Source organism: Triturus cristatus, chromosome 2_1 (assembly GCF_964204655.1).
Source record: "Triturus cristatus chromosome 2_1, aTriCri1.1, whole genome shotgun sequence".
Lineage (NCBI taxonomy): Eukaryota > Metazoa > Chordata > Amphibia > Caudata > Salamandridae > Triturus > Triturus cristatus.
In genome coordinates, this window is record NC_140581.1 from 931,483,951 (window position 1) to 931,510,007 (window position 26,057).

General features: G+C 45.2%; 1 protein-coding gene across 1 annotated transcript; it reads right to left on the bottom strand.

Moving 5' to 3' along the window:
• Positions 1 to 4,969: 4,969 nt before the first annotated feature.
• Positions 4,970 to 6,013, bottom strand: LOC146866110 (forkhead box protein B2-like). Its single transcript, XM_085640798.1, has one exon. The coding sequence runs from the start codon at positions 5,943 to 5,945 to the stop codon at positions 5,067 to 5,069; it is 879 nt and encodes a 292-aa protein (XP_085496924.1). The 5' UTR covers positions 5,946 to 6,013; the 3' UTR covers positions 4,970 to 5,066.
• Between the last annotated feature and the right edge of the window lie 20,044 nt (positions 6,014 to 26,057).

A 26,057-nucleotide genomic window follows, 5' to 3' on the forward strand; every position in this document is an offset into this window, starting at 1 on the left:
ACACGCGTGTAACTGGAGCAACAATGACCACCCTTCACTGACAAGCCCTTGTTGTCCCACCGCCACGTGTTAGGACTATGCTATTTATATTACAGCATTTGCCAGCCGTCCTGCAATTCTGTAGCGCTCTACTTAACACGGGCTACTTTACCCGATGATCCTACCAGAACCCTTTTCACCTCCGCAGACGGCTCTGAAATGTTGGGAATGCTATACAAAAGCACCAAATGTCGTAAAATACAGCCGCTACTCCATTTCACTGACGCCCATCGGGGTTCAGGTGCGGCAGCTGAGTGGAAGCCGTATCACCTGAGAGGCATCGCCAGAAGGAATGATGCTGCGTCGGCCGTTTGACACCCAGAGTTGCCCGTGGGCAGGATTATCCCTCAAGGTCGCCTGCCCGGTTACTGGCACCGGGCAGTGTAACTTTGGGAACACTCTTAAGCGATGGCCTTTTATCATTTACTTTTATTGTCACTCTCTGCGCTTTTCTTTTTAGGCTCCGACAGATAATCCAGCCATCCTTCCTTCCTTTTCCTGTGATGCGGCCTTCTGTCCATTCAGGTAAACAATCAGCTACCCTCTGGCATTCTACCTTTTTGCCGTCGCTTTGATGCATTTTTTTCTTTGTTGATTTTTTCTTCCTGTCTCTAACATTATTATTTCTCTCCTTTAACTCTTTCCTCTCCTCTTGCCTCCCTCGTGTTTCTTTTTCTTTCATACTCATTCCTCGCCTTACTCATTCCTCCTTCACATCTTATCACCATTTCACTTTTCTTTCTTTCTTTCTTCTTTCCTTTCTTTCTTTCTTTCTTTCTTTCTTTCTTTCTTTCTTTCTTTCTTTTCAAAAACTGTTGAAGGAGTCTTTTCAATGTATTATGACACTGGATTTCAGCTAAGGTGAGTATTCATGGGCTCACCCTGGCACGCATATTCTCTCTTTTAACACCGAGCTTTTCTTTACGAGTTCTAGTTTACTCCTAGTTTCTCCTACACGCCTTGTAAAAGAAACTCATACTCAGTTTCCGATCAGTGAATTCCACCGTCTTCTTTGTTAGATGTCTTCAACTTCCCCCTTCTATGTATCCTCGTCCATAGGTTACCGATCCACTCGCCCGCGGGTTCGGGATCAGAGTGTTAGCAATGGGCACCTCGACAGCCCCTGGTACAAGGTGCCCGCGGATGCTGCGGGGCGTGGCAGGCCTTATTCCCACTCAAGTCTCGCGATCTATTCTCTAACATACCTATGCCAGCCATTGCCTCCAGCGCGCAGTGCAACCGAGTTTAAATGCATGTATTGAGTGGATGTGAGTTCACAAAATGTGTCGCACTCCCCTCCCCCTCAGCACCTTGAGACCCTCGCGGGTGAGTAGCGCGCTTACAATTCCCTGATTGATTGATTGCGGGTAAAGCTGCAACGTCTAGTCAGAGGTAGCAAGCGCTATATAAATGTAAATGCAGAAAAACAAAGTTCACTCTGACGTCACGCGATGTTTGTGTTTCAAGCTCTCTCGTCGTCGGATCCTCGTAGCGCAGAAGCAAATCAACAACAAAAAATAGACGCATTATTTGGAAAGTTAGAAGATCTGCTTTCAAAGGACAATTTTACTTTGTTTGCCAACCTATCACAGGCGCTAGTTTAATCATGGGTCGAAGCCACGGTCGAAAGTTAGGGGTTAAGTATGACGGGCCAGCATAGCACGCTTTTAAAAGAAGGGATGCGAGGCCACTCGCCCTGTGCCCGGGAAACTGCAGGCCTCTAGGGCAGAGCCATGGCAGTGCCTGCTGTAGTGTCAATCTGACACCGCGCCATTCAGCACCCTTCTCAGTGGACAGCGCCTCTACATTAAAGTGTTCCTGTTGCAGTAAGGCTCTGGTCCAGGCTCTGTCACAAGTAGATATGGCATACACAGGGCCCGCAGGATCCAGGCTTCTTCACCTCTCATAAAGATGCACTCCCCGGCAGCCCTGTGCCAATAAGCGACAGGCTCTCACCCCTCGGTCGCTAATACTTGTTATTGTGTCACTGTGTGCGGCGTCAAAAGCTGTTAAACTTTTTGGCGCGCCCTTTCTATATTAAACTTCTAGTTTCGGTGCTGTTTATTCTATATTTAGAGTACATATATGTACATGAGGATCAAAATGCGCGTGTATATACATTATTCCTATTTCATTTCTCTGCAACAAAACGTGCGAGGGCCTCTAGGCGCTGTCTGGACGGGCTTTGAGTTTTATAAATCGTGCAATAGATCAAGAACCGTGTGCGGACTGGCTGTTACTACGACCCTCTTGTGCAGCACAAGCAACAGACGCCCACCTCTCCTCCCAAAAAAAGGAGTACAGTAGGTGAGAGAGCGCACTATAGGTGACCGCCTACAGCAGAGCAGGGTCACGGACTCAACTCAGCCGTTCAACCTCACGAGGAGGATACAAGCAGTGCCACTGAGTTGAATAATTATAACAGCTGTTGTTTTCGGCGCTACTCATAGTTATTGCCAGAGGTTATGATATTTCTAGCTTTGAGGCCTCGCCACACATATTACTCACGTCAACTCGCTTACAAGGCCCGTCACCTTTTGAATGAGGTCTTATTCATACATCGGCAGGCGAATCTCTCCAAACCCACCGCTGCTTCTTTGCTCGCGTAAAGTGCCTAGAAGGGGCGCTAGAATACAAAATGCCACAGTTAGCAGACGAATTGCAAGGAAGGCCAGTGAGTGACAACCCCGTAGACACCTGCCAAACAGGTATACAGCAACGAAGGCGGCACAGAAAGCGCTAGAAAACGAAGCGCTATCGTTTATTGTTTGCTTGTGAGCTGGAGAGCCGTAAAGTTACCAAGAGTCAGACGCCGGACAAACGTTCGCACTGCACGGAGTGGCTCTTGTGAAGGGCGAGTGCTTTTAAATGCCCGCCGCTTCGCGCCTAGTGGGCAACCACTGCACCTTCTCTCGAAGCACTAGACTGGCGAGGTGAAACCGTCCAAGAGTCTCAAGACACGCTCTGCAGACTTGTTCCGTTTGAATAAAGGCTCGTATTTTTGTCAAGTGCTTTCCCAAATTATACAACCACCACTAACTGTCAGTTCATATAATAGGTCAAACTGGAAACTTTCAAAACAACAGATTAGGGACATTATATTAAAGTGGCTATACATCATATAATTCCTCCACATTGACATCAAACGTATGCATCTAAACTCCCCACCCAAATAAATCTGACGAATCAGCCCGATATATAATGGTAAAAAAAGGGTCGTGTAAAACCGTTATATATATATTGTTAAATAAATATGTTTCTAAACTATTACCAGATATACCTGTTGCTCGCGGAAGTCCGACTGGTCCGGCTGCGCAGCAACATTTTATAATAATCTTCTGTATATAAATATTAGGTTTCCGACATTTGATGCAAAAAACATACTTTACCACACAAAAAATGCTTTTTAATCCAAATTTTACATACTGTGGAAAACTGCGAATGTCTTCGTTGGTTTTAAACCTAACGGGGCGTGTGGGCTTTCTCGCTTGATACATTCGAGTGCTCTAGAAACAGCCCCCAGACAAACTCTAAATGTATCATTGATTGCACCAGACACGTGTTTCGCGTGTCTGAGAATAAACACAAAGGCAAATTCGTTGACAGTCAGATCTACAGTGTATTGTTCATGCACTAAAAATTAAAAAAAGAAACTCTTTAAGAATAAATACTACCCTTTGTTGCCCTTTCACGGATTTATAATTTACATTAATATAATTCATGTGCTTTTAAAGTGTGACTGAACCTCACATTTAATATTACAATGAACGATATATCATAAAATGTATACCTGTTGCGCCAGTAATAACACCGACTTTAAAATGAGTCACTTGTCGTTATATACGAAAATTGGCCGCACGTTTTATACATATCTTTATTTATGGACTTTTCAGGTTATAAATGTAGACATGTTCATATTAGAAGACAGTCGAGAAATGAGATGCTACACGAAATTTAAAAATAAATATTGACATTTTAGGACACTCATTTCAATAATATTCATTGGTGTTTAATTTTGGAGTGTTTTTTATTGATAGGCTAGTGCAACCACTGCGGCTCCCACGTGAAAGTGGAAATTATCATGAACATACAACGAATCCCACAGGCTGGTGTCGTCTGTGATGGAAATTCCAGCTAAACTTGGTTTCAACTTGATCCAGTTGCAGCATATGTTTTTGGAACACTAGACTGTACAAGTCAAATGTAGAAAACAAGGGAAATTCAACAGTTTGAATAAAAACATCAACAGAATCTAATACACGCCCTTAGATACCACTCAAAAGTTTTAGGCAGAACCTGCAATAGCCTAGAATGTTCTCCACAGCAGTACCGAATGGACATACAAAATGTCAAAAGCAGCGAACTCAAAGTAGAAACCAGTGTCCCTGGGCAATTGGAATCCCGCCAGGGATAGGTTAGGTAATTTAGACTGAATATCATTTACAACTTTTTTTGTGAGCAGTTGTGTCTTACTTCATGCTTAGCTATAAATTATTCGTATATTTTACGGAAGTAAGGAATGTTAACCCCTAGAACAAAAATCTTTGTACATTTCAACTTGGTTAGTGAGTATGCATGTCTCATTCCTGGAAATTCGTAAGTATGATAGAGACATAGAAACATGAGACACAACTATTCACAGGCATGAGAATTCAGAAGTATTTCGTAGCTGAGACAGGTATAAGACGCATCTACTTACAGTAGAAAAAGGTTGCGCAACATATTTTAAGCATGTATTAAAACCTTGCGAGTTAGCTCCATCTAAGCAAAGATAATTGGGTTATCTGTCTCTGCCAACAGTCAACACCGCCTCTGCCAGTCCAGTTCCAGAATTTAATAGAACGTCTTTTCTGAAATATAGCTCTCTAGTGATTTCACTGTACAATATATATAGAGATAAATATTTTCGTCTGCACAAATGAACACAAACATAGTTATTAAATTAATGTCCACTTGCACCACTTTATTGAGGCGACAGTCTGAGCTGGGTGAGCAGTGGGGCCTGCTTCTGAGTGTGCCAGTCTACCTCAGGAGAGCACCTCCACGGTCTGCAGACTCCCACCTTTGCTCTCTGGGCCCCTGCCCTGCTCCAGGAGGGCGCCCCCTGTGGTCGGGGAGCAGAGGTGCTGCGGGCTGAGACTCAGAGTCGCTGGCATGGAGGGTGTAGGCTTGATGGGGAGCGGAACAGCAGGCAATGTCTGTCCAGGTGGGCTGCACAGGGCCTTCATATGTAACCCGAATGGCCCGTAGTCCCCAGGCCCGGAATCCATGACATGGGGCCACACCGAGCTGACCACACTGCCCAGCGGACCGGACATGGGGTAGCCCAGATGGTGCATGACCGAGGCGAAGGGCAGGCCGCCCACTACACCCTTGTAGTCCCGGCCAATGATGTTCTCTATGGCGAAGGGGTGCTTGAAACCCGAGGGCTGCAGGCCGTAGGGCGCGTAGTGCGGAAGCCGCTCAGCGGCGGCGGCCATCTTGGCTTGGGCTTGCGCGTGCTGCTGCTGCTGGTGGTGCTGGTAGTAGTGCAGGGCCTGCTGGCCCTTAGGGGGTGGAGGCTCAGCCCGGACCACTTTGAAGCGCTTCCGTCGCCGCAGAAAGCTGCCGTTCTCGAACATGTCCCCGCAGCCCGGGTGTAGCGCCCAGAAGCTGCCCTTGCCCGGCTGTTCTGGCCGTCGCGGGATCTTGATGAAGCAGTCATTGAAGGAGAGGTTATGCCGCAGCGAGTTCTGCCAGCGCTGCGTGTGCTCCCGGTAGTAGGGGAAGCGCTCCATGATGAACTTGTAGATGTCACTCAGGGGCAGCATCTTCTCCGCCGAGTGCTGTATGGCCATGGCAGTCAGCGAGATGTACGAGTAAGGCGGCTTCTGGTCGCTGTAGGAGTTCTTGCCCGGCCGAGGCATGACTGGGCTTACAGTCCTTCACTCCCAAGAGTTCAAGGGCGACCCTCTGAGAAGGTGCGCAGTTTAGTCAGAGTTCAATTTTGGGAGAGTTAAGTTTTATCAAAGTACCCTTCACAAACTCACCACTGATCGCTAGTTGTGTTCCCTTTGAAGTATAAAAGTACAAGTTGAACTTCGCCTTTTTATTGAGTATATGCCAACTTTTCTCTGCGTGTCACTCCAAGTGCTGCCTGCTGCGGTGTGGATGTCTGGCTCATCACAGGATAAGGTCCCCCTCACAGAGGGCAGTCAGGTGAGAAAGAGTGGGCCGTGGGACGTTTCAGTCTCAGACCATCGTTTTTTAGTTCAAATAGACCCTGAGTATGTGGGGCCGAGTTACCGGCACCGCTGGTGCTCCAGAGACTGAATGAAGGCAGGGTCTACGCTAGCAGAGTATGCAGAGAACAGGTGTAAGATCGTAGGTGCTCTGCAGGGTACGCACCGAATATTCCGCCCGGGAACGGGATGAGTTAAGGAAGAACTGAAGATGAGCCCCGGAAGAAGAGGATGGGAAGGAAGAGGAAGAAAAGCGGAGAAGTTGGTGCCTAAGCTGAGTGGAGACGAGGCGACCAGAAGGGAGCTCTTCCTCCCACTGACTGTCAGCTCGCTCCACACTCTGGTTTTGTTATAACGGCTGCAATTGAGATCCCCCTCTCCCCGCCCTCCCACCCCCTGCAGCAAGCACTTCATCAGCCCGAGCACATGACAATGGCTACAGGGGGAGTCTGAGGGGCAGCCAAGACCGCAGCCCGCAGCGTGGTTATTAGAAGGACCAAGTCGAGCCAATGGGCCACTGTGGGAGGCTTCAACGCGGTGTGGGGTTAAACTGGAGAGAGAGAGGAGGCGGCAGAAAGATGATCCACAAGGATGAAGGATGAATCGGATGATAGGAACGGGCAAAGACGAAGGAGTAAAACGGAGAGGGAAGGGAAAGAGGAATGCGAGGGGTAGAACGACGAGATAAAGGATTCGTGGAAGAGAGGGTGAGGGGAGTGAAAGAGGGAATGAATGATAATTGGGCGAGAGGACACTAGGGGAAAGAAAGAGGCCACCAAAAGTGGACAGGGGCAAGAATGGAAGAGAAGGAACGGGGAATGTCAAGAAAAAATTAGGAAGGAAAGGAGGAACACAGGGAGAAATGATGGAGAGTGGCCAAGGACGAGGGAGCGAAGAATAACTAAAAGAGGGAGGAAAGAAGCACAGTAGGAAAGAAGCAGGATGGGAATGAGGAAGTAGGGATGATGGTACAAGACGGAACAAAGGCGAGAAGGAGAAAATAAAGGAGGAAATGCTGGACGGTAGTAAAAATTATAAGTGGAATGAAAAGAGGTAGACAAAGGAACAAATGAGAAAGGGCGAACCTATCAGGAAAGAAACTCCAACAGGAGAATGTATTAGGATGTCTCAGTGGGACAGCCACGGCCACTGGCTCGACGTAGTCCTGCAGATGGCCACCACGGCCATCCGCAGGACTAAGTCGAGACAATGGGCCTTGCAGAAGTCTTCAGGACATGTAAGATTCAACTGACGAAACGGGAGGAAAGAGGGCTGGAAGAGAAGGGGCTGTACAAAGGAAAAGGGAAGGGACAAAGAGGAATAGAATGAAGGACGAGAAACGGGCAGACAGGTGAGAAAAGAGAAGGATGAAAGAACGAGAAGACGAACAGAAGGAATTTATGTCTGACTGAGGAAATTAAGTGTGCAAAGGAGAGCGGAAGTAAGCAAAAGAAGGGGAAGCGGGACGCAGCACGGGCGAAGGAAGAGCAAGAAAGTAAATTTAAGAAATAACAAAAAGAAAGGTAGAAAAATAAAGACGGGAAGACAGTAAGATACGGAAAGGATAATGGGTGGGAGAAGGAATGAATAGGGAATGCAGAAAGAAGTGGTCATAAAAGGAAGTAAGAAAGAAAAATAAAAGAAGGAAAGAAAGAAAGGTGTGTAGGAATGATGGAGCGAGGGGAAGGGGCACAGCGAGCAGTACTGGGCCCAAGGCGAGAAGAGGCAACTAGCGGCAGCGGGCTTTACTTTGAGGGAGTTTTCTTCATGAAATAGGTCTGACGTTGAACGGCAAATTGCATCTTTTTGATGTGGCAATTAAAAGCTTAAGAGCACACAAAAACATGCCCGACAGACGTGCGGCCGCACAATAACCCCTCACACATAGACACGCTTTAGGGAGGGACACACAGTGATGCGCAGTGAGTTCGTCCGTGGCTAGAAATGACCCTGCGGAAGCGAGTGAAAAAAAAAGTATATATAGAGAGAGAGAGACCACAAAGGCCAAGATAGAGGGAACGGAGAAAGAAGTTGCAGAAGGAACGAGTAGAGAAAACGCGGGAAAGGGGCCAAGTGAGGAGAGGAGATACAATTAAAGGATTTGGGAGGGCGTTAGGGGGACAAACAGACACGACTGAGAGAGACCGAGAGGGAATTAGAGTTGCTAAGTGGGGAACAAGAGTTGGAGAGAGCGGAGGGGCGAGACGAGAGAGATGTGGCATTGGAGACAAGGCATGTAGCCGGGCGAGAGACAGGTGTAGGGCATGATGAGAGAGGGAGACACTGGCTTGTGGGGATGCCCTGTGTGTTCTTTGCCACTGTGTATCCGTGGTATCAGCACTGTGCGAGCGGTGCCATGGTCCAAGGCTTTATTTGTGACAGTTTCCATATACCCGTTTATAAAGGGAGGAGAGAGAGACCCTACAACCGGTACGCAGGGTGAGGCGTTGGGAGACAGTGCTGTAAACCCCAGGTTTCCTGGCTGAAAGCTGCACTTGCTGCCCTCAAAAGTATCCCTGTACCACTGGGGATGCAAACGATGGAGTGTCCCGTGTGCTGCTCCTCTGCTTCCGGGTGTAAGGTGACAAGGTCACGGGGACAGAGGGGGCAAGAGAGAAAGTCAACAAGGTGGGGGGGGGGCGGAGGGGGGGATAGAGCAGCGATGGGAGGTAGCGACCGGTGAAACAAGCATCCTTGCGAGGGCACACGTTTTACAAAAGCAGAGGAGCTGATGGCAAATGCCCTCCCAAAAGAAAGAATAATACTTTTTTATGTATTCACACTTGAACCAGTAGGTGTGTAGCACTTGGTGATTATTTTTACAGTACTCACGCCAGTAAGAACATTTCACAGGTGGGTGGGCAATCAAGCGGGTAGTGGAGTGGTGTCTTTTTATCTTTGTAACTGAATGCGCCTAAATGGTAGCGCCCAGAAGCAGCACTTACATGGAAAAGGGGAATTTTCATCAGGGTAAAGAGATGTGTATATAGTAAACCATAACGCCTCAGAATTAGGGATTTAGAAAGTTATAAAACACACCATTCGCATTTTTCTGTGAAGCTCGACTGCATTGCATGTAGAGATTTCAGTAAAAACTCAGGTAAAGTGTAACTTGAGATGAAATGCGCTGCCCCTACAGTTTGGGGACAGTGTGTGTGGCACCACCACAGCATCCTGGTATTATTACAATGAGTCCGAGTGCCTTTACCTGTCAATTCGACGTTCAGTTCTCTAAATGAGATTGTGGACGATGCAAGCAAGTGATAATGTTACTGGGGTTTATTGCTGTGGGTAGACCCAGCAGGACATGTTGTTCACTAGAGGGCATGCCCCCCCACCCAGCACACACATCCCTCCGAGCCCCCGTCTGCAGTAGCTCCTGGATCGTGGTCCACGCAGCCAGACATCATTCACCACATTCACCTGCAAACCACCGGATACCAACCCGCCAGGCCGCGTGGTCTGTGAGCACCCCTGTAAATCTGCATCTACTGAGTGGCTTGTCTTTAATACAACTATCACGGGTACCGTAGATCGGCAACCAGTGCTGGCGAGCCTCACGTCCATCGAGAGTCAGACCCGTCCCGCGACTGCAGCCATCTCCTTGCACCGTGTATGTGTGTGTGTGTGTGTGTGTGTTTCCTAAACCACAACAGTGTTTTTGTAATGTATAAACTATAGATCTACGAAGCTGTGTTGGGCATCTGGTGTTTTGACAAGATATTATTAAAACAGTTTCCGGTTTAATCCGCAGTAAGAAGCATCGTGTTAAGTACCGCCCGCGTTCTTCCACGCCTGGTGTGCAGTCAGCAAAGCGCCTAGAGGCCGTCCTCTGGGCGATTCTCACAGGCGCACAAGCTTCGCAATCCGAGCTCCGGAGCTCCCAATGCAGAGGGAGGACGCGAGGGCACGTGCGTCCCAGGGACCCAAGAGAATGGACAATAAAGCCCAACTTCCAGCACAGCATGTACTGTGTTCTGAAGGACATTGAGGAGACAACGCACTATGAGGTAGATCAGTATGCCCAAGCCCAGAATCACACAATGCAGTCAAAGAAACAGCTGGGAGTGAAACCAAGGTTGATGGACGCAAAATAAGCCTGGCATTAGAGCGCGCCCTCCCCTTCCTCGTTAGGATGATGGTCAGTTAATTCGAAACATAAACGGGCACGCGAGAGGCCGTAAGTCCACTAAACTAAGGGCCTGGCCCCACAAATAACACCCCGACACGAGTCAGAGGAGCATCGCTCTGGACAGTACATTGTATTTTATTTTCTGGGCCATGAACTTGTATCTTGCCTTTTCCAAAAACAGTTCACATATTGAGTGGTACAACTTTTAAAGAGTGAAGAAAAGCAGACAGAGGTAAAACTTAGCAGAATTATTCAAATAACTATTACTTCTACGTTGAAATCCTTGAAGTCCAGAGAGGTAATGAACATACTTATCTTATCTTAAACACTGGTAACTTTCTCACCCGCAGATCTATCCGAATGGTGGCTAAAAGCCAATATTATTAGTATTATACGACATGTAATAATCTTTGTTATTATATGTGGCGTGCAGTGCAAATGGTGGGTTTATTGTGTACGAGTCGTGCTGTATGTAGAGCAACTGAATGTGGTGGATGTAATATTGTATGGGGTGCGGATTAGGTGTGCGCGGTTTCTGAGCGTCCCTGGATTGTCTGTGGCATGCTCTGCAGTGTGTTATGTGGGTGCGAGCAGCAAGTTGTGTGTTTTGTGGAGAGTGTATTGTGCATGGTGTAATAATGTATGCGGTGTATGGCATACGGTGGCCCGCCATTTGTTTTACATAGTGTGTGTGGTGTTTTCTGTGTGGCCGGGGTATTTAATATTGCGTGTGGCATGTTTTGTGTTACATATTGTGTGTGGTTCATTGCGAGAGGTGTGACGTGTGTGGTATGCACACTCCCTTTGAGACAGAAAACACCTAATAACATATAAACAAATCCACAAAAGGGAGCCACAGCCTTTCAAAGGGAATTTGGAGCGAGTCAGCAAAGATGAGATCTCTTCCCCGATAAACTTTTTAAAACTAGAATCTCACTAAAATGTTCTTTAGAAAGTAGATTTTGGCCAACGCAGTGCGGGATTTAAAGAGACTTCGTGTTAAATGGCGCATTTAACAGTGTGTTTTCCAAATACATTGGATATGGCGATATTCTTTCCTTACCTCCGAAATAATTCTAAAAGAGCGCGGCTCCAGGAGTTTTCGCTCAGTTCGACGACAAATACGCATTCAAATAACCCACATGCTGTGAAAAACACGACACGGAACGCTACTTCACACATTGTATGACATTCTGTTTCCTTTGGTGCCTTAATATTTCTTGGTAAAATTTAAAACTTCAAAAATAGATTCCAGCTCGGAAATGCTTTCGTTTAATGTTCTTCAGAGAAATGCAATCAGCGGTGGTATGAATCTGGGAAGCTCATATATGCCCCGCGCGTGCTTAAAACCAGTACAGAACTGGCGACGCAAGCGCCCACGGGAGGCGCAGGTATGCAGTGCTAACAGTGGCACCTGTTTGGCCTAAAGTTCCAGTTGGCAGAGCTCCCGCGCCAGGCTGGGGTGGGCAGAATTTATAAACACTGCGCTGGACAGAGACCGTGGCCACTGACGGCGTGTGCGTCATTTCTAGATGTCCATGAAACTTTCCGCACATAGGTGGTCTACTCTGGGACAGGGCTGAACAGAAGCGCAAATCACGTCAGAGAACAGAACTTCCAGGCACTTCTGTCCAAAGATCAGGGTTGATTAGACGCTGGGCACAGTTTCTAGGTATTACCGGGCAGCGGTTCCACTTCCTGGCCAATGCGGAAGTGGACTGTGTGTTGTGGGCTAGAGCTCCCTGTCAATGCAGGGGCGAGGCGATTTCCCAGGGGTTACTGTTCGGAGGCGTTGTCAATGTTGAGCTGAGTAGATTCTCTTTATGTTGCCGGGCAGAGTCCCTGCGACAGGCACTGGTGGGCACAATCCCACGGGGGTGTTGGGTAGAGGTGCTGGACGTTGCTGGAAAAGGCAGGGTCCTAGGCACTGTTGGCTAGCTGTCCTAGAAAGGCAAGGGAATAAAGAGTCAAAAACATCAATACAGGCAAATCAGCGTTTATGGGCAGAGCTGGTATATGTAGATGTATATGTCAAGTGTCTTCACACCCATAAGACCAAGGGGATAGTGAACCTGCATACCTGCCTCACTATTATTTTCCTTTGAGGGGTAGAACAGCACCCCTAGTTATGCAAATGGCACATAAATAAAACAGAAGCAGCATTTGCAGGGAGATTCCGAGAAGAGCCAATCGGGAGAAACGTGACCATTCACCTACCTATAGAGTCATGTGATGTGCAGCATCTGAAGCAGTCTGATTTTATTATGCATCCCTAGGCTCCAACGTGTTGATATTTGTTATTAGAAGGCACAAGGCCAAGCTTCTGCTAGAGCAGGGATTCTTGTATCTCAGTCTTCGAGTATTTGACCCTTGACCCCGCCATTGGTCGATGGATCCTTGTTTGTTTGTGGATAAGGAGAATTGAAAAGGAGCAATCATTTACATCAAACACATTGAACTGCATTTGAGGCTTAACAAGAATCAATAGAGAGAGTTGTTGTGAGTAAAAGGGTTTTATAAACAAATTAATTCAAATAGATTTATTTATTCAGTATTTATATATATTTCGTCATCATCATTACAAATTCAAACAATCCAGTAGTCAGTATTTCAAAAGAAGATAAAATACCACATTAATAAGAATTACAAATACAATTGAGAAAATACAGCATTAATAAGAATTACTAATAAAATGGAGAAAATACAGCAAGTGAATTCCATAAAGGAAATCCCAAATTTAAGTTAATAGAGGTTTAGGCATTTGAGGTCAGTTTCTTCAATGAGCAAGGTAAGGCGTCAGTTTCAGAAACCCAAATGAACAGTTCTGGTGAGAGAATGAAAATGCATAGGTATGAAGCCTTCGTACTTAAGCAATGGAAAACTTGCAAAGCGGGAAAGTATTCTCAACTATAAATCAGCAGGCATCAGGGACTGCTCCTCCATTAGGGTGGAGGAGCGTCGCCCCACTGCCTTCTCACCTTACGAGAAGCAGAAACATTAAAATGGCATTTTAAATACCATTTTCTGTTTCTGCTTCTTGCGCTGCGAGAAAGCAGAATGGTATGCCTGGGTGGGGGCGGGCCGGTGGGCGAGCAGGGGAGGAGTGGCTTGCCCAATCGTGAGGGCCCTGACTGTTTGGTCGGCCCTCTGGGGCCGACCAAACAAGTCATGCGCACTCTGCATTTTCTCTTTGTAGGCTGCATGCAACCTACATAGAGAAAATGGCCTCCCTACAAGCACCGGGCTGTGCGCCGTCTGCACCAATCACAACGTTGCCATTGCAGAGTTGTGATTGGCTTAGGGGAGGGGAGGGAGGATGCCTGCTTCCTGTTCCTGCCAGAGACATGAGGAGCAGGAAAGCAGCAGGAAAACACGGGCGCGGGACCTGGCCAGGAGTGGAGGCGGCGCAGGACCTTGAAAGGTACGTTTTAAAATTTATTTTAAAAAAAACCCCATGCGAATCCCCATGCAAATCAGCGCACCCACCACCCCACCCGCGAGTCATACGAGCCGCGACTGACAGTCATACCTAGTCTGTGGGTGAGAAACGATAGGGCTCAGAGACTCCCCCCACACCCACAACCATGTGTCAGCCTTTGCATTGCTCTCTACAAACTTACAGGTAGGTAGCCATCTTAACAGGGAGGTGGTGTTTGAGGGTGGGAAGCCAGCAATACAACTCCCACCAGGCCCCCTTGTCCCACAGATGAGCAGGATGAAGCACTCCCCCCGCCCACAACCATGTGATAGACATTGCATTACTCTATTCAAACTCACAGGTAGGTAGCCATCTTATGCTCACTTGTCCCACCCCTAAGCAGGATGGAACACTCCCCACACCCACAACCATGTGTCAGACATTGCATTGCTCCCTTCAAACTTACAGGTAGGTAGCCATCTTATGCTCTCTTGTCCCACCCCTGAGCAGGATGGAACACTCCCCACACCCACAACCATGTGTCAGACCAGTAGCGGTCCGTGGAGGGAGTTCCGTGGGGCGGTGAGGCGGGGCGGGGGAGGGGCAGGGTGGGGAAATGTAAACACCGGAATATGGATGAACGGAGGTAAGTACACATTTAAATAAATAAAACGAATTTCTTTGCGAGCGCTGCATTTATTGAGGGTAGACAAAGCTCTTGATAAACATATAACAGACAGACCAAACATGACATACAGACGGGGGAAATCTCTCAGAAACATACTTAGTCCAAGTTACCCTAGGGAAGAGTCGGGTGACAACTGGCTCACAGAACGCACTAGAGGCTTCTATGGATGTGGACACTGTGCAGCATGTAAATGGGCTAGCAAGAAGAAAACGAATTTTGATGGACCAGGAAATATAACTTATGATATAAAAACAAACATTAACTGCCTTACAAAGTATGTTGTGTATATTATAGAATGCAAATGCAAAAGGAAATACGTAGGCAGTACAATACGCACATTGAGGGAGCGTATCAATGAACATATACGAGCTGTCAAACAAGGGGATGTGAGATATCCTATCTCAGCACATATTGCGCAGTGTGCTGCACAACCTATACATAAATCCTTTGAGTATTTTGGCATTGAACAAACACTACAACATCCCAGGGGTGGTAACAGAGAACTAGCCCTATGCAAGAGAGAGGCAATGTGGATACTCAGACTACGTAGTACTGACATAGGACTCAACATTGACCAGGAATTGCATTATATCTTGGGTAAATGATACACATGGGACAGCCATTGCCCATGGTTTACTTCTTATGCCACATGAATTTCCCTATTCTGATTTGTTTTATAGAATTTTCATGAAGATAAGTACTGTATGCAACCATTTGCCGTACTTTTGATTTTCTGGTTTTCAACAACTTCTTATGTGGAATGTTTACTTGGTGGGTTTTTCTTATTATATTGTAATTTGATTACATCCTACTAAAATTGGGAGAGATGGAGTATATACTCTCTATATTTACGTATCTTTTGAAACTCGTACTTTCAGAACATCTATTTCATTTTGGACTTTTTCTGACATTGTAATTTCAATTATTTTTATTTCACCTGCTTTCCTTTTTTGAATAAGAACAGTGCTTTATGGGCTTTTAAATACTGACTATCAGTTTCCTGCAGTCATTAGACTGGGACACATCCATTGAGCTACCCCTCTTAAGATGGCCGCCGCTCTTACATTGACGCTAGTCCTTCTTTATGTTTATTGATGTCTACTGATGATGACGTTTCTGCTATTTTGGCGACATGCCGTTTAGTTTCACTTTATAAGCGCTGGTCAGGGCACAACATTGGTTCACCGTACTCGGTCTGATACACTGACCGGTTCTCACGATACATCCGTTGGCATCATATAAGAGGTAAGAGCGTTTCTTCGTCATTAGTGTCTTACTTTGGACACTTAGTCTGGTTTGGATTTTTATGTAGACATGGACGCGTGTTTGACAATGTTGTAGCTTAGTTTCTTAATATTTACGGGCTTAGACGTCAACGCTTGTGAATAGATATATATAATACAGCTTTGTTGTGTGCTTCTGTTGACGCTGTTAGACACTGACTCTGAGCACTGCGTCGTGTTAAACATGGAGAGTGATTTTCTCCTTTGAATGTGTCACTCCTTTCTTATACGTATACTGCGAGTCACAGTGTGTTTTGGGATTGAACTCTGTATTAGATTTATTTGTTATTTGTTGTTATTTAAGTGCGTTTCTCTCCAGATGGGCTTCTTAGGCACTCTAGAAGCAATGCGTATATATGTGTGCCTTTATGGGACCCCTTTTCATTTTAGTGCAGATCACTGTTTTAATTTAATGTAGCACCATTCCTCTCCGCATGGTTGGGTTCTTTTGATTTTTGGTCCGTGACAGCCTCAGCGCTGAGGCTCCTGATAATTTCATTAACCTTGATGTTGTCTTAAGAAGCTATTATTGATCTACTCTATGGTCAATTCAGCTACTTAGATGCTAGCTGCTGTGTTTGAGGTTACTTTTGATAGACTGATTTGCTTATTCTTTTGCAGCGTCACCATTTATTTGATCCACTAGTTCTTAGCGCATGTATTTTCTCTCCCAGGTGCTTCTTACACAACGTTTATGCGTTTCCTGATTTTTTGAACATTGGATTGAATTTTTAGCTGAATTTTATCCCTCGTGGGACGGAATTACAACCACATTGAATGTAGGTACTTTTTTACCTCTCATTTCGGGCACCATGTCTTAATTGACTATGGCTTTTCCTTTTCAGTCATGTCTGATAGATTGTCCTTCATTCTTTTTACAGAATCTTCTTTCTCAAAAGACAGAGGTACTTATATACACCCATCTTGTCACCTATTGACAATATGGGTTACACTTGACACACAAATGCATCTCATTATTTTTAATAACAGCACTTTTGCATGCTTGATCCTTCGACTACGCTTCACGCTCGTATTATTTTTATTTATTTATATTTTTTCTTTTCCTTTCTGACTTACTTGGATAGCCATATATATTTTTTCTTTTCTGGTTTGGTTTCTACCACTCAGCACAGATGCGTTCTGCACATTCATAGGTCTCTTCACATGAACTTCACGTATTATGTGTGGTCACACTCTTTTGACTTCATTTTCCTTATTCTCCATCTCTACCCAGGACCCTTTTAGTCCTCATTGAGATAATTTATGGATATAACATAAGTTTTGACTTCTTACACTTGTTTGCTGGCCTCTCTGATGTGTTTTTCTTTTTCATTTTATTTCACAAATGTTTATTTTTGTAAATCCTGATGTTGTAAGGAGATACATTGGTCTATTTGTCTATTGCAGCCTTGAAAAAGTCGCGGGATATTGCCCTTTGTGCGACAAAACACGTGTCGGCTGCTTATGTCTTAAAGAAAAATGTTTTCAGCCTGAAGAAATACTGGATTAAATTATCAAGGAAACTTACTTTTGTCTACGATATTTTGTGCCTACTAGTTTGCCTTTATCTGACTTACAAAATGTATTGCTTTGACGTGTGCTAGGGATTTGTTGTTCTATTTTTACAGTTAGTTTTTCACTACAAAAAGTATGCACGTCTTTTTAGAATTTACTTAAAAACAATATAGGTTTCAGGGACATTGCAGGTAGAAATTAGCAAATTTAAAACCTTTGAAATTCACTAAAAAACATAGGTTTCAGGGAGGTTATAGTTAGCTGGACATTTCACTCGTACAAAACCAGAGAAATTCCACCATTATAGTTAATTCACCTAACTATAACTCGCGCACCCACAATGCACTGCTCATGACGTCACATATTACATCATTCTTGATGACACTGATGACATCATCCCGTGACTGTGTATTTCTGTAATTTTTAAATATGTTTTATATATATTCCTAGGTGTATTGAAGAATGAGTGGGTGTATAAGTGTCTGGATGGACGATTTAGTAGGTGGGTGACTGACTGTTTAAGTGAGTGATTAAATGTGTCTTACTGAATGCATGAGTTAGTGACTAAACTGTGTGAATGTCTGTATCAGTCTGTCTGTTGTTGTGCAAGCTGCTGCATGGGTTGGTCAGTAGCTATATGAGTGTCTATATAGGTTATTGATTGGTTGCCTGGGAGACTGAGTGTGTGTGTGGGTGTGTGGGAGGTGTGTGACTCTGTGCATAGATGTGTGAGTGGTTGATTCACTGGGTGTATGGGTTCAACAGTGCATGTGGAAACACCTATATGGGCGCGTGAGTGTGTGTATCGGTGTGTTGGTGAGTGAATGGATGTCTCAGTGGTACATGTCCAAGTAACTACATATGTAAAAGGCAGTGTATGTGAGAGTTGAAGTATATACAGGACTCTACATGATAGTTGGTGATTTTGAGACTGGTTGTATAGATGAGTGTGTACTTGTATTACTGATTATATAATAGAGTATGCGTTAGTATCTGTATGAATAAGTGAGGTTGCGTGTGTATAATTGTATAGGTGAGTAAATGGGACTGTGATAGATTCTTTGCATGACTAAGTAGGTGTGTGAATAACTGTATAGATGAGTGGCGGTGTGTGATTGTCTGCATAGGTGTATGAGTGCATATGACAGTGTTGTATTTATGAGTGACTGCATGTATGAGTGATTGTATGGATGAATGAGTAGATGTGTGTGTAGATCTAGCAATCAGTGAGTGCATATGTAGTAACTGGTATTGGTGTGTTAACGATTTTGAAAATGGTTGTCTGTATTTTATAGTGGGTGTATTAATGGTTATATTAGAGTGTGAGGAGATGCATCCGTTTTTCACGTGGATGATGTCATCAGTGATGTCATTTGAGATGTCATCAGTGATGTCATCAGTGATGTCACTGACCATTTCATGAATGATGTAATATGTGACGTCATGAGCAGTGCATTGCAGGTGCACGAGTTATAGTTAGCTGAAGTAACTATAATGGTGGAATTTCTCTGGTTTTGTACGAGTGAAATGTCCAGCTAACTATAAAGTCCCTGAGACCTATGGTTTTTTCAGTGAATATATATTCACTGAAAAAACCATAGGTTTCAGGGGTGTTATAGTTAGCTGGACTTTTCACTTGTACAAAACCATTGAAATTCCCCCGTTATAGTTAGTTCAGCTAACTATAACTCGCGCGCCCGCAATGCACTGCTGATGACGTCACATATTACATCACTCATGACATGGTCAGTGACATCACTCATGACATCACTGATGACATCTCAAATGACATCACTGATGACATCATCCAGTGAATGTGTGTTATTCTGAAAATTAAATATGTTTTATATATGTATATCTCAAGGTCGATGGAAGAATAAATGGGTATATAAGTGTCTAAACGGATGATTTGTTTTTGAAAAATTGATTGTGTAACTGACTGATTAAGTGTATCATAGTGAATACATGGCTTAGTGAGTAATGTTTAAATATGTAAATATCTGTATCAGTCTCTCACTTTGTGTATAAGTGGCTGCATGGGTTGGTGAGTAGCTACATGGGTGTCTATATAGGTTATTAGTTGGTTTTTTGAGTATCAGTCTGAGTGTCTGCATGGTTCGGTTGGGGTATTACGTAGTGCATAGGTGCATGAATGAGTGACTCACTGTTTGTATGTGTTGAACACAGTATGTGTGCAGGACTGTATGGGTGGATGAGTGTGTGTATGGGTGTGTTAGTGAGTGAATGACTGTCTCAATAGTGTCTTTATGAGTAACTACATATGTTTTAAACTAGTATATGTGACTATTGGTGTATATATGTGAGTATATGTGAGAGTGAGAGATTGAAAGAGTTCCTGTATGAATAAGTATGTGTTTCTATAAGTGATTGTTTAAAAGACTAAGTATGTGTAAGTTTCCGTAGAAGTAAGTGTGGTGGTGTGTGTATAACTGTATATGCAAGTAAATGTATGTTTGATTCTTTATTAGCATGAGTGACTGTGTGTGAGTAACTCTATGGATGAGTGGCATTGTGTAACAGGATGTATAGGTGTATGAGTACATATGATGAGTGAGTACATGTATGAGTGACTGTATTGGACTGTTGGTGAATGAGTGGATGTGTATGTGGATCTTAGAATTACTGAAGAGGTTGTTGTAACTGGTATCGGTATGTCCATTGTTTTGAAAAATTTAGTCTCTATTTTTGAATGTGTGTATCAAAGGTTATATTAGGGTGAGAGGAGGTCTGCCACTCTATCACAAGGATGATGTCATCAGTGATGTCATCAGTGATGCCATTTGAGATGTCATCAGTGATGTCATGAGTGATGTCACTGACCATGTCATGAGTGATGTAATATGTGACGTCATCAGCAGTGCATTGCGGGCGCGCGAGTTATAGTTAGCTGAACTAACTATAACGGGGGAATTTCAATGGTTTTGTACAAGTGAAAAGTCCAGCTAACTATAACACCCCTGAAACCTATGGTTTTTTCAGTGAATTTCTGATGTTTTTTAAATGCTAATTCCTAACTATAACGTGCCTGAAACCTATGGTTTTTTCTGTTAATTTCAAAGGTTTTTTAAATGCTAATTTCTAACTATGCCTACAGAGATAGGACATGTGAAGAAAGAAGAAAAAATGCACAGAAAGAAACAAAAGAAGTGCAGAAAGAAGCAACAGAAGTCCTCAAATACGAAGATAAGTGCAGGAAGAAGGATAACGTGCAGAAAGAACAAAAAGAAGAGCAGAAAGAAGCCTTGTTGCAAAATCATCCTGTACCCTCAACTTTTTCAGACGGATACTGGTGGTAACTGAGTCTGACTAACCAGTCCTAGAGCCAGTGCTATGTTAAAAGACACTTAGAATACAGTGAAAACACCTACATACACTAGGGAACATTATGCGTTGGGGTCCCCCTGTGATTATCCTTACCTCCTCTATAAGCCCCTAGTATATAATAGGGCATGGGGATTAAAACTACCTCTTAAAACAGGCCACAGGGCGTTTTTGCACACGTTAACTCAGGCCCCGTCCCCTCCTTTCACCATTGTGTAAACACGCCCTGTGTCCGTTTTTAGTTGGGAGATTAAGTTCATTTGAGTCCTGAGGGTCCCTAGGGTCCAACTAGCCCACTAGGTACCTCCAGTAAGTGCCACAAAGCTGCGTTGCAGAGAGGTGTACCACCTCTCTGCAATGCAGCTCAGTGGCGCTTACTGGAAGCACTTGGTGGGCTAGTTAGCCCCCAGGGGCCCTCAGTATTGAAGGGAAATTATATCCCCAATTTAAAACGTGCCATGGTGCGTGTTTGCACACGTCACCTCAGGCCCCGTCCCCTCCCTTCACCACTGTGTAAACGCGCCCTGTGGCTGTTCTAAGTTGAGAGATTAAGTCCCCTTGAATCCTAAGGGTCCCTAGGGTCACACTAGACCACTAGGTACCTCCAGTAAGCGCCACAGAGCTGCGTTGCAGAGAGGTGTAAAAAGGGGCTTGGCCTCAGAACACCTGTCTGCAGCGCAGCTCCCTGGCGCATACTGGAGATGCCTGTTGGGGGCGCGTTTGCAGAGTGCTGCATGGAGGGGGCATGGCCTCCGGCACGATGCCAGTCTTTTATTTATTTTATTTTTTTAAGAAGGGGGGCTGTGTGGTTCCCCTTCTTATTCTAATTTATTGGCCCTGATGACCCCATCCCCCAGGGCCTGTCTCCTAATTATATTTTTTTGACCCCAATCCCCAGGGCCGGCCACTGTTTTTTATTATTTTTAAAAAATATATATTTATAGACACACCTAGGACATGCTGGACAAACCGTACGTACCTATCACCATGACGATTTGCGTGATATTCATTAAAAGGCGACTATTCATGCAATTAATCCACGTGGAATGTATTTACACCACTAGTGAAGCTCTGACATGTCTGATGCTCTACCGTGCCTAATCCCGGTAGACACCCTTGTCGTTTATTTATACAAACATGGGTAGCTATTGACGGGCACATTTAATACACATGCACACCAAGCCATTCAAAGGGGATTCGACAAAAATTCGACCAAAACTATGCAAGAAACCCCCCTCACAGTTAATAAAACACACATCCACTGCCGGATGTGTAATACTTTTTATTTTACTCTCTGGAAAGGGGACGAACATCACTTGCGAGTCACAGCGCGCTCCTGACAGAGCCCAATGCTGTGTTACACCCACCATTGCCTGCCGAGTGCCACACACCTCTGTATTGTATTCCACTAGCTAGTGCATATGCTATGACACTCTCTAGCCCATGTGCACTGTAACACCACCCCGTGAAAATGTCATGCCACACTTGTCTTCGCACGGGTTATATTGCCCCATCTAACGTGCCTTCCTCGATGCCTATGTTATAACGCACAGTGCTATGCCATACATATTACAATTTGGGATCCATATCTTTGTCACAGTGCATATGCAACGTTACACTCCCCAGCACATATTTTATATTACAACTTTAGAGACTAGTTAGGTTACACAACACTGCCCTGTGCATATTACACTCCAAGGCGCATATCGCATAGCACGCGCTAGTGCCTGTGCTATCTCGCGCTCTCCAATGAATCTGTCATTGCGCACAATGTAGTGCATATTATATTTCACGCCTGGTTCATCTTATATCACACTTTTTGGTGCATAGTTTATACCATACACTATATCTAGTTTTCATTTTCAATCGTGCTCTCAGGACTATGTTCTATATAACACTGTGTTCACCTACCCTTTTCACGGGCATTACATTTTGCGATAGGGGGTGGAGGGTCAGGGGGTGTTTTTGCCAAGTGAGCCCGGAGTCACAGTCACTAACGTCTTCTTCTTCCTGAATAAAAGTGAGATTATGCTGCATACTTGTTCATATTTTAAGTAGTTTGCACAGACAAAATGTTTTAAAAACAATAAAGTTTCTAATACCCGCCTTCTCTGAACAGTTAGCTTGCTGCCCCATCCCCCTCCTCCCTATCCTCTGTTGTGTGAATCCATGGACTAGCCTCCTCCCTCCTGCCATGCATGGTCTGATGTGCTGCCACTGCCCTCAATTTAGTATGATGTACCAGTCCACTCCTCCTGCCCTCCATTGCCCAATTCTATGCCCCATCATTGACCTCCTGCTTAAACTCTGTGCTTAGCTTGCTGCCCCTATTCTCCTTCCCCCTGCCCTCCGATGTCTTTGTGCATGCCCCTGCTCCATCCTTTTTGCCCACCATGTCCCATGGACCTGCCACTCCTATCTACTCTGAGTGTTCTGTTGAGCTGCCACTCCCCTCCCACCTGCCTAGCATTGTCAGATGACTGTAACCTGTCCCTGCCACCTCCACCCTGCCTGTCCACATGCCATGCCTCTATCCTCTTCCTCCTGTCCTACATGGTCCATTGTACTGCCACACCCTTCTGCCCTCCCTGGTCTGTTGTGCTGCAACTGCTCCTCCTGCCTGCCCCGTGTGGTCTGTTGTGAGGCCCCTTCCCCTGAACTTTCTTGTCTGTGCACAGGTCCTGACCCTCCCTTCTATCCTCCATCGTCCTTTGTGCATGCCCCTGCACCCTCCTTCTTGCCCATCATAGCCATTGTGCTGCCACTAACCCTCCCACTTGCCATGCATGGTCTTCTGTGCTGCCATGGCCCCTCCCACCTTCCCTGTGTGGTCAGTTAGCTGCCCCTGACCCCCTCCCACCTTCCCTCCATGGTCTGTGTGTATGCCATCACAGTCTCACTGTTGCTCTTCATGTTGTGTCTTGCTTCTAGTGCCCATCCTGCCTGACCTCCATGGCCATCTTGCTGCTCCTGCCCTGCCCCCTTGCCCCCAGCCCTCTGTTTACATGTGCAGACCCCTACTCCCTCCCTCCTGGCTTGTCTGTTCCATTGTAATGCCCCTGATCCGTCCCTCCTGCCCTTTATGGTCTGTTATGCTGCAGCCTTCTCTCCTGTCTGTCCATTATGGTCAGCTAGCTACCATTGCCTCTTGCCCCTCTGTTCTCTGTTGTCCATGTGCATGGTCCTGTCCCCTCCCTCTTGCTTTCTATGGATTGTTGTGCTGCACTCCCGTCCTGCATGCCCTGTGTGGTGTATTGTGCTGCTGCAAACCCTGATGCCTGCCCTGCAGGGTCAGTTTGGTGCACCTCTCCATGTCTCTCCTGTCCTCTGTTATCCAAGTCCATGTCCCTATCCCATTTCCTTCCATGATCCAATGTACCATACTTGCGAACATTTTGAACTTGGTAAGAGGGAGATTTTTAAAAAAAACTGGGGTATTGATTTTCCCCTTTGAGTTACATTGAAAAAGAGGATATTGTAGACAGGAGACAGATCAAATAAAGCCCATTTGAGCTTAAAAACATTGGACGTTTCCTGGCTGAATCGGGTCTGTTGGCATGTATGGTTGTACTACCATTGCCTCTTCCTTCTGCCCACAATGGTCTATTACATTGCCACAGCCTTGAAGGAGGGTAGATTTTGTATCACAGGGGGCCCCTGGCCCGTTCTGTCCACACCTGAAGTATGAGACCCTTGTCCTTGCCCTGCCAGCCGCATTTGTAGGCCGTATTAAATTGACCAGCAGGTCCTGTGTTGCTATATAATTATCCTGAGACATCCTTACCACTCAGCCAGCATAAAACCCCTGTGGAGGCCCTTCTGTTCAATATGTAGGCCTCTTTGTTAAATTGACCATAGCTCTGCAATTTTAGTGTATAGCAGTCTGAAGGCAGGCCTGCGAGGCCTTCTGCTCCAAACTAGTAGCCCCCACCCTACCCGAGTGCTCCGTGCTCGGTATCAAAGTTCAACATCCCCCTGAAGCTGTCGACATACAGTAGGCTGCATCCTGGACTGGTACTTGCTTCCTGGGCAGGTTTCCCGCTTTTAAGGAAGTGGCAACCGCAGAGCGTCAAGTTAGGAGAACTGAGGAGATTTTATACATGAATATATTGAATTCCTGTACAATACCCATTATTTTCTGCTTGCTCTATGGAACTTACGATAAGCGATTGGCCTGAGAGACTGACCTTTTCACCCAGTCCATTGTCAGCATTAAGTGGGTAAATGACGAAATGTCTGGTAAAATCTGCAGACGAAGCTTTTGGGTAGCATACGTAGGTAGATGTAGCGTGCAAAGGAGCCCACAAAATGATATAAAAAGGGAGCACCCACAGATATCGACGGACAACCTCGCCGTCTGTATGTAGGTTAACAGGCTGTGCAGGTTTTCCCCAAGAACTGGGAGCTCTTGTCTTCCTTTGCTTAAAATGTCTTGCTCTGCTTTGCTTGAAGTATCTTATTCTATTTTACCTATATGAAATGTCATGTTATGTTTAACCATTGTTCTCTTTACTTTTGCATTTAAAAGATGTTGTATTGTAATTGCAGGAATGCTTGCTCTAAGAGTAAATGTGAGTGTCCCTAGGTAACATTTTCCTTGGTGTAACTTGTTTCTCATGATGCATTTATAGATGTGTTTTCTCTCTCTCTCTGTCAGTCCATTAATTGAGATACAGAGAATATCATGACAGCTGTATGATTATCTGGATTCTGTATTTTGTACTTTATGTCTCTATTCTGCGGTTTCTTTGAAGTTGCATCTTCTCATTAAACTGCCATTGTATTCTGCCTCCAATTCCATGTCTCATATGTCTGTTTTCTTCATTTTTAGAGCAAGCGTTCCTAGGCACCCCGGCTCAAATTAAGGTGCCCCTTTTGTCCCTGACTCACTCTCCTGCTCAGTTCTGTGGTGGCTCCCGGGGCTCTGGGGACCGCCCCTAGCTTCCTTGACCCGTAATAGATCTTCCCTCCAACAGCCTCTCTTGCAAGTCCTGTATTGTTGGTTTGTTGCCCCTGCCCCCCTTTCCACTGCCCTCCATAGTCTGTTGTGCTTCCACGGCCCTTCCTGCCTGCTCAGTGTGGTTAAATTGTTGCCTTTGCACCCTCCTACCTGCCTTCAATTTTCAGAGTCCGTGCCCCTGGCCTCTGCCTCTCAACAGTATCCTAATGAACAACTAGATTGCTAACATTCTATATTTATTACAAAAGTGTGGAACGCCTGACATCATCTTGATGTAATCAAAACTGTAATACCTAGAGCATTCCTTTAGAAATTACATATATGAGAGGGTCTTATTGGCATCAAAATTATGGTTAGTGCTCTAAAAGACTAAAATAAGGACATATTTTCTGAGTTTTCTAATAGCGACAAAGCACTTTTAAATTATTTGTTATCTTTGTTTTTTTATCTAGTTGACAA

What these genes read in the sequence shown, in the direction of transcription:
- LOC146866110 (XM_085640798.1), bottom strand. Translation starts at nt 5,945, where the DNA reads ATGCCTCGGCCGGGCAAGAACTCCTACAGCGACCAGAAGCCGCCTTAC.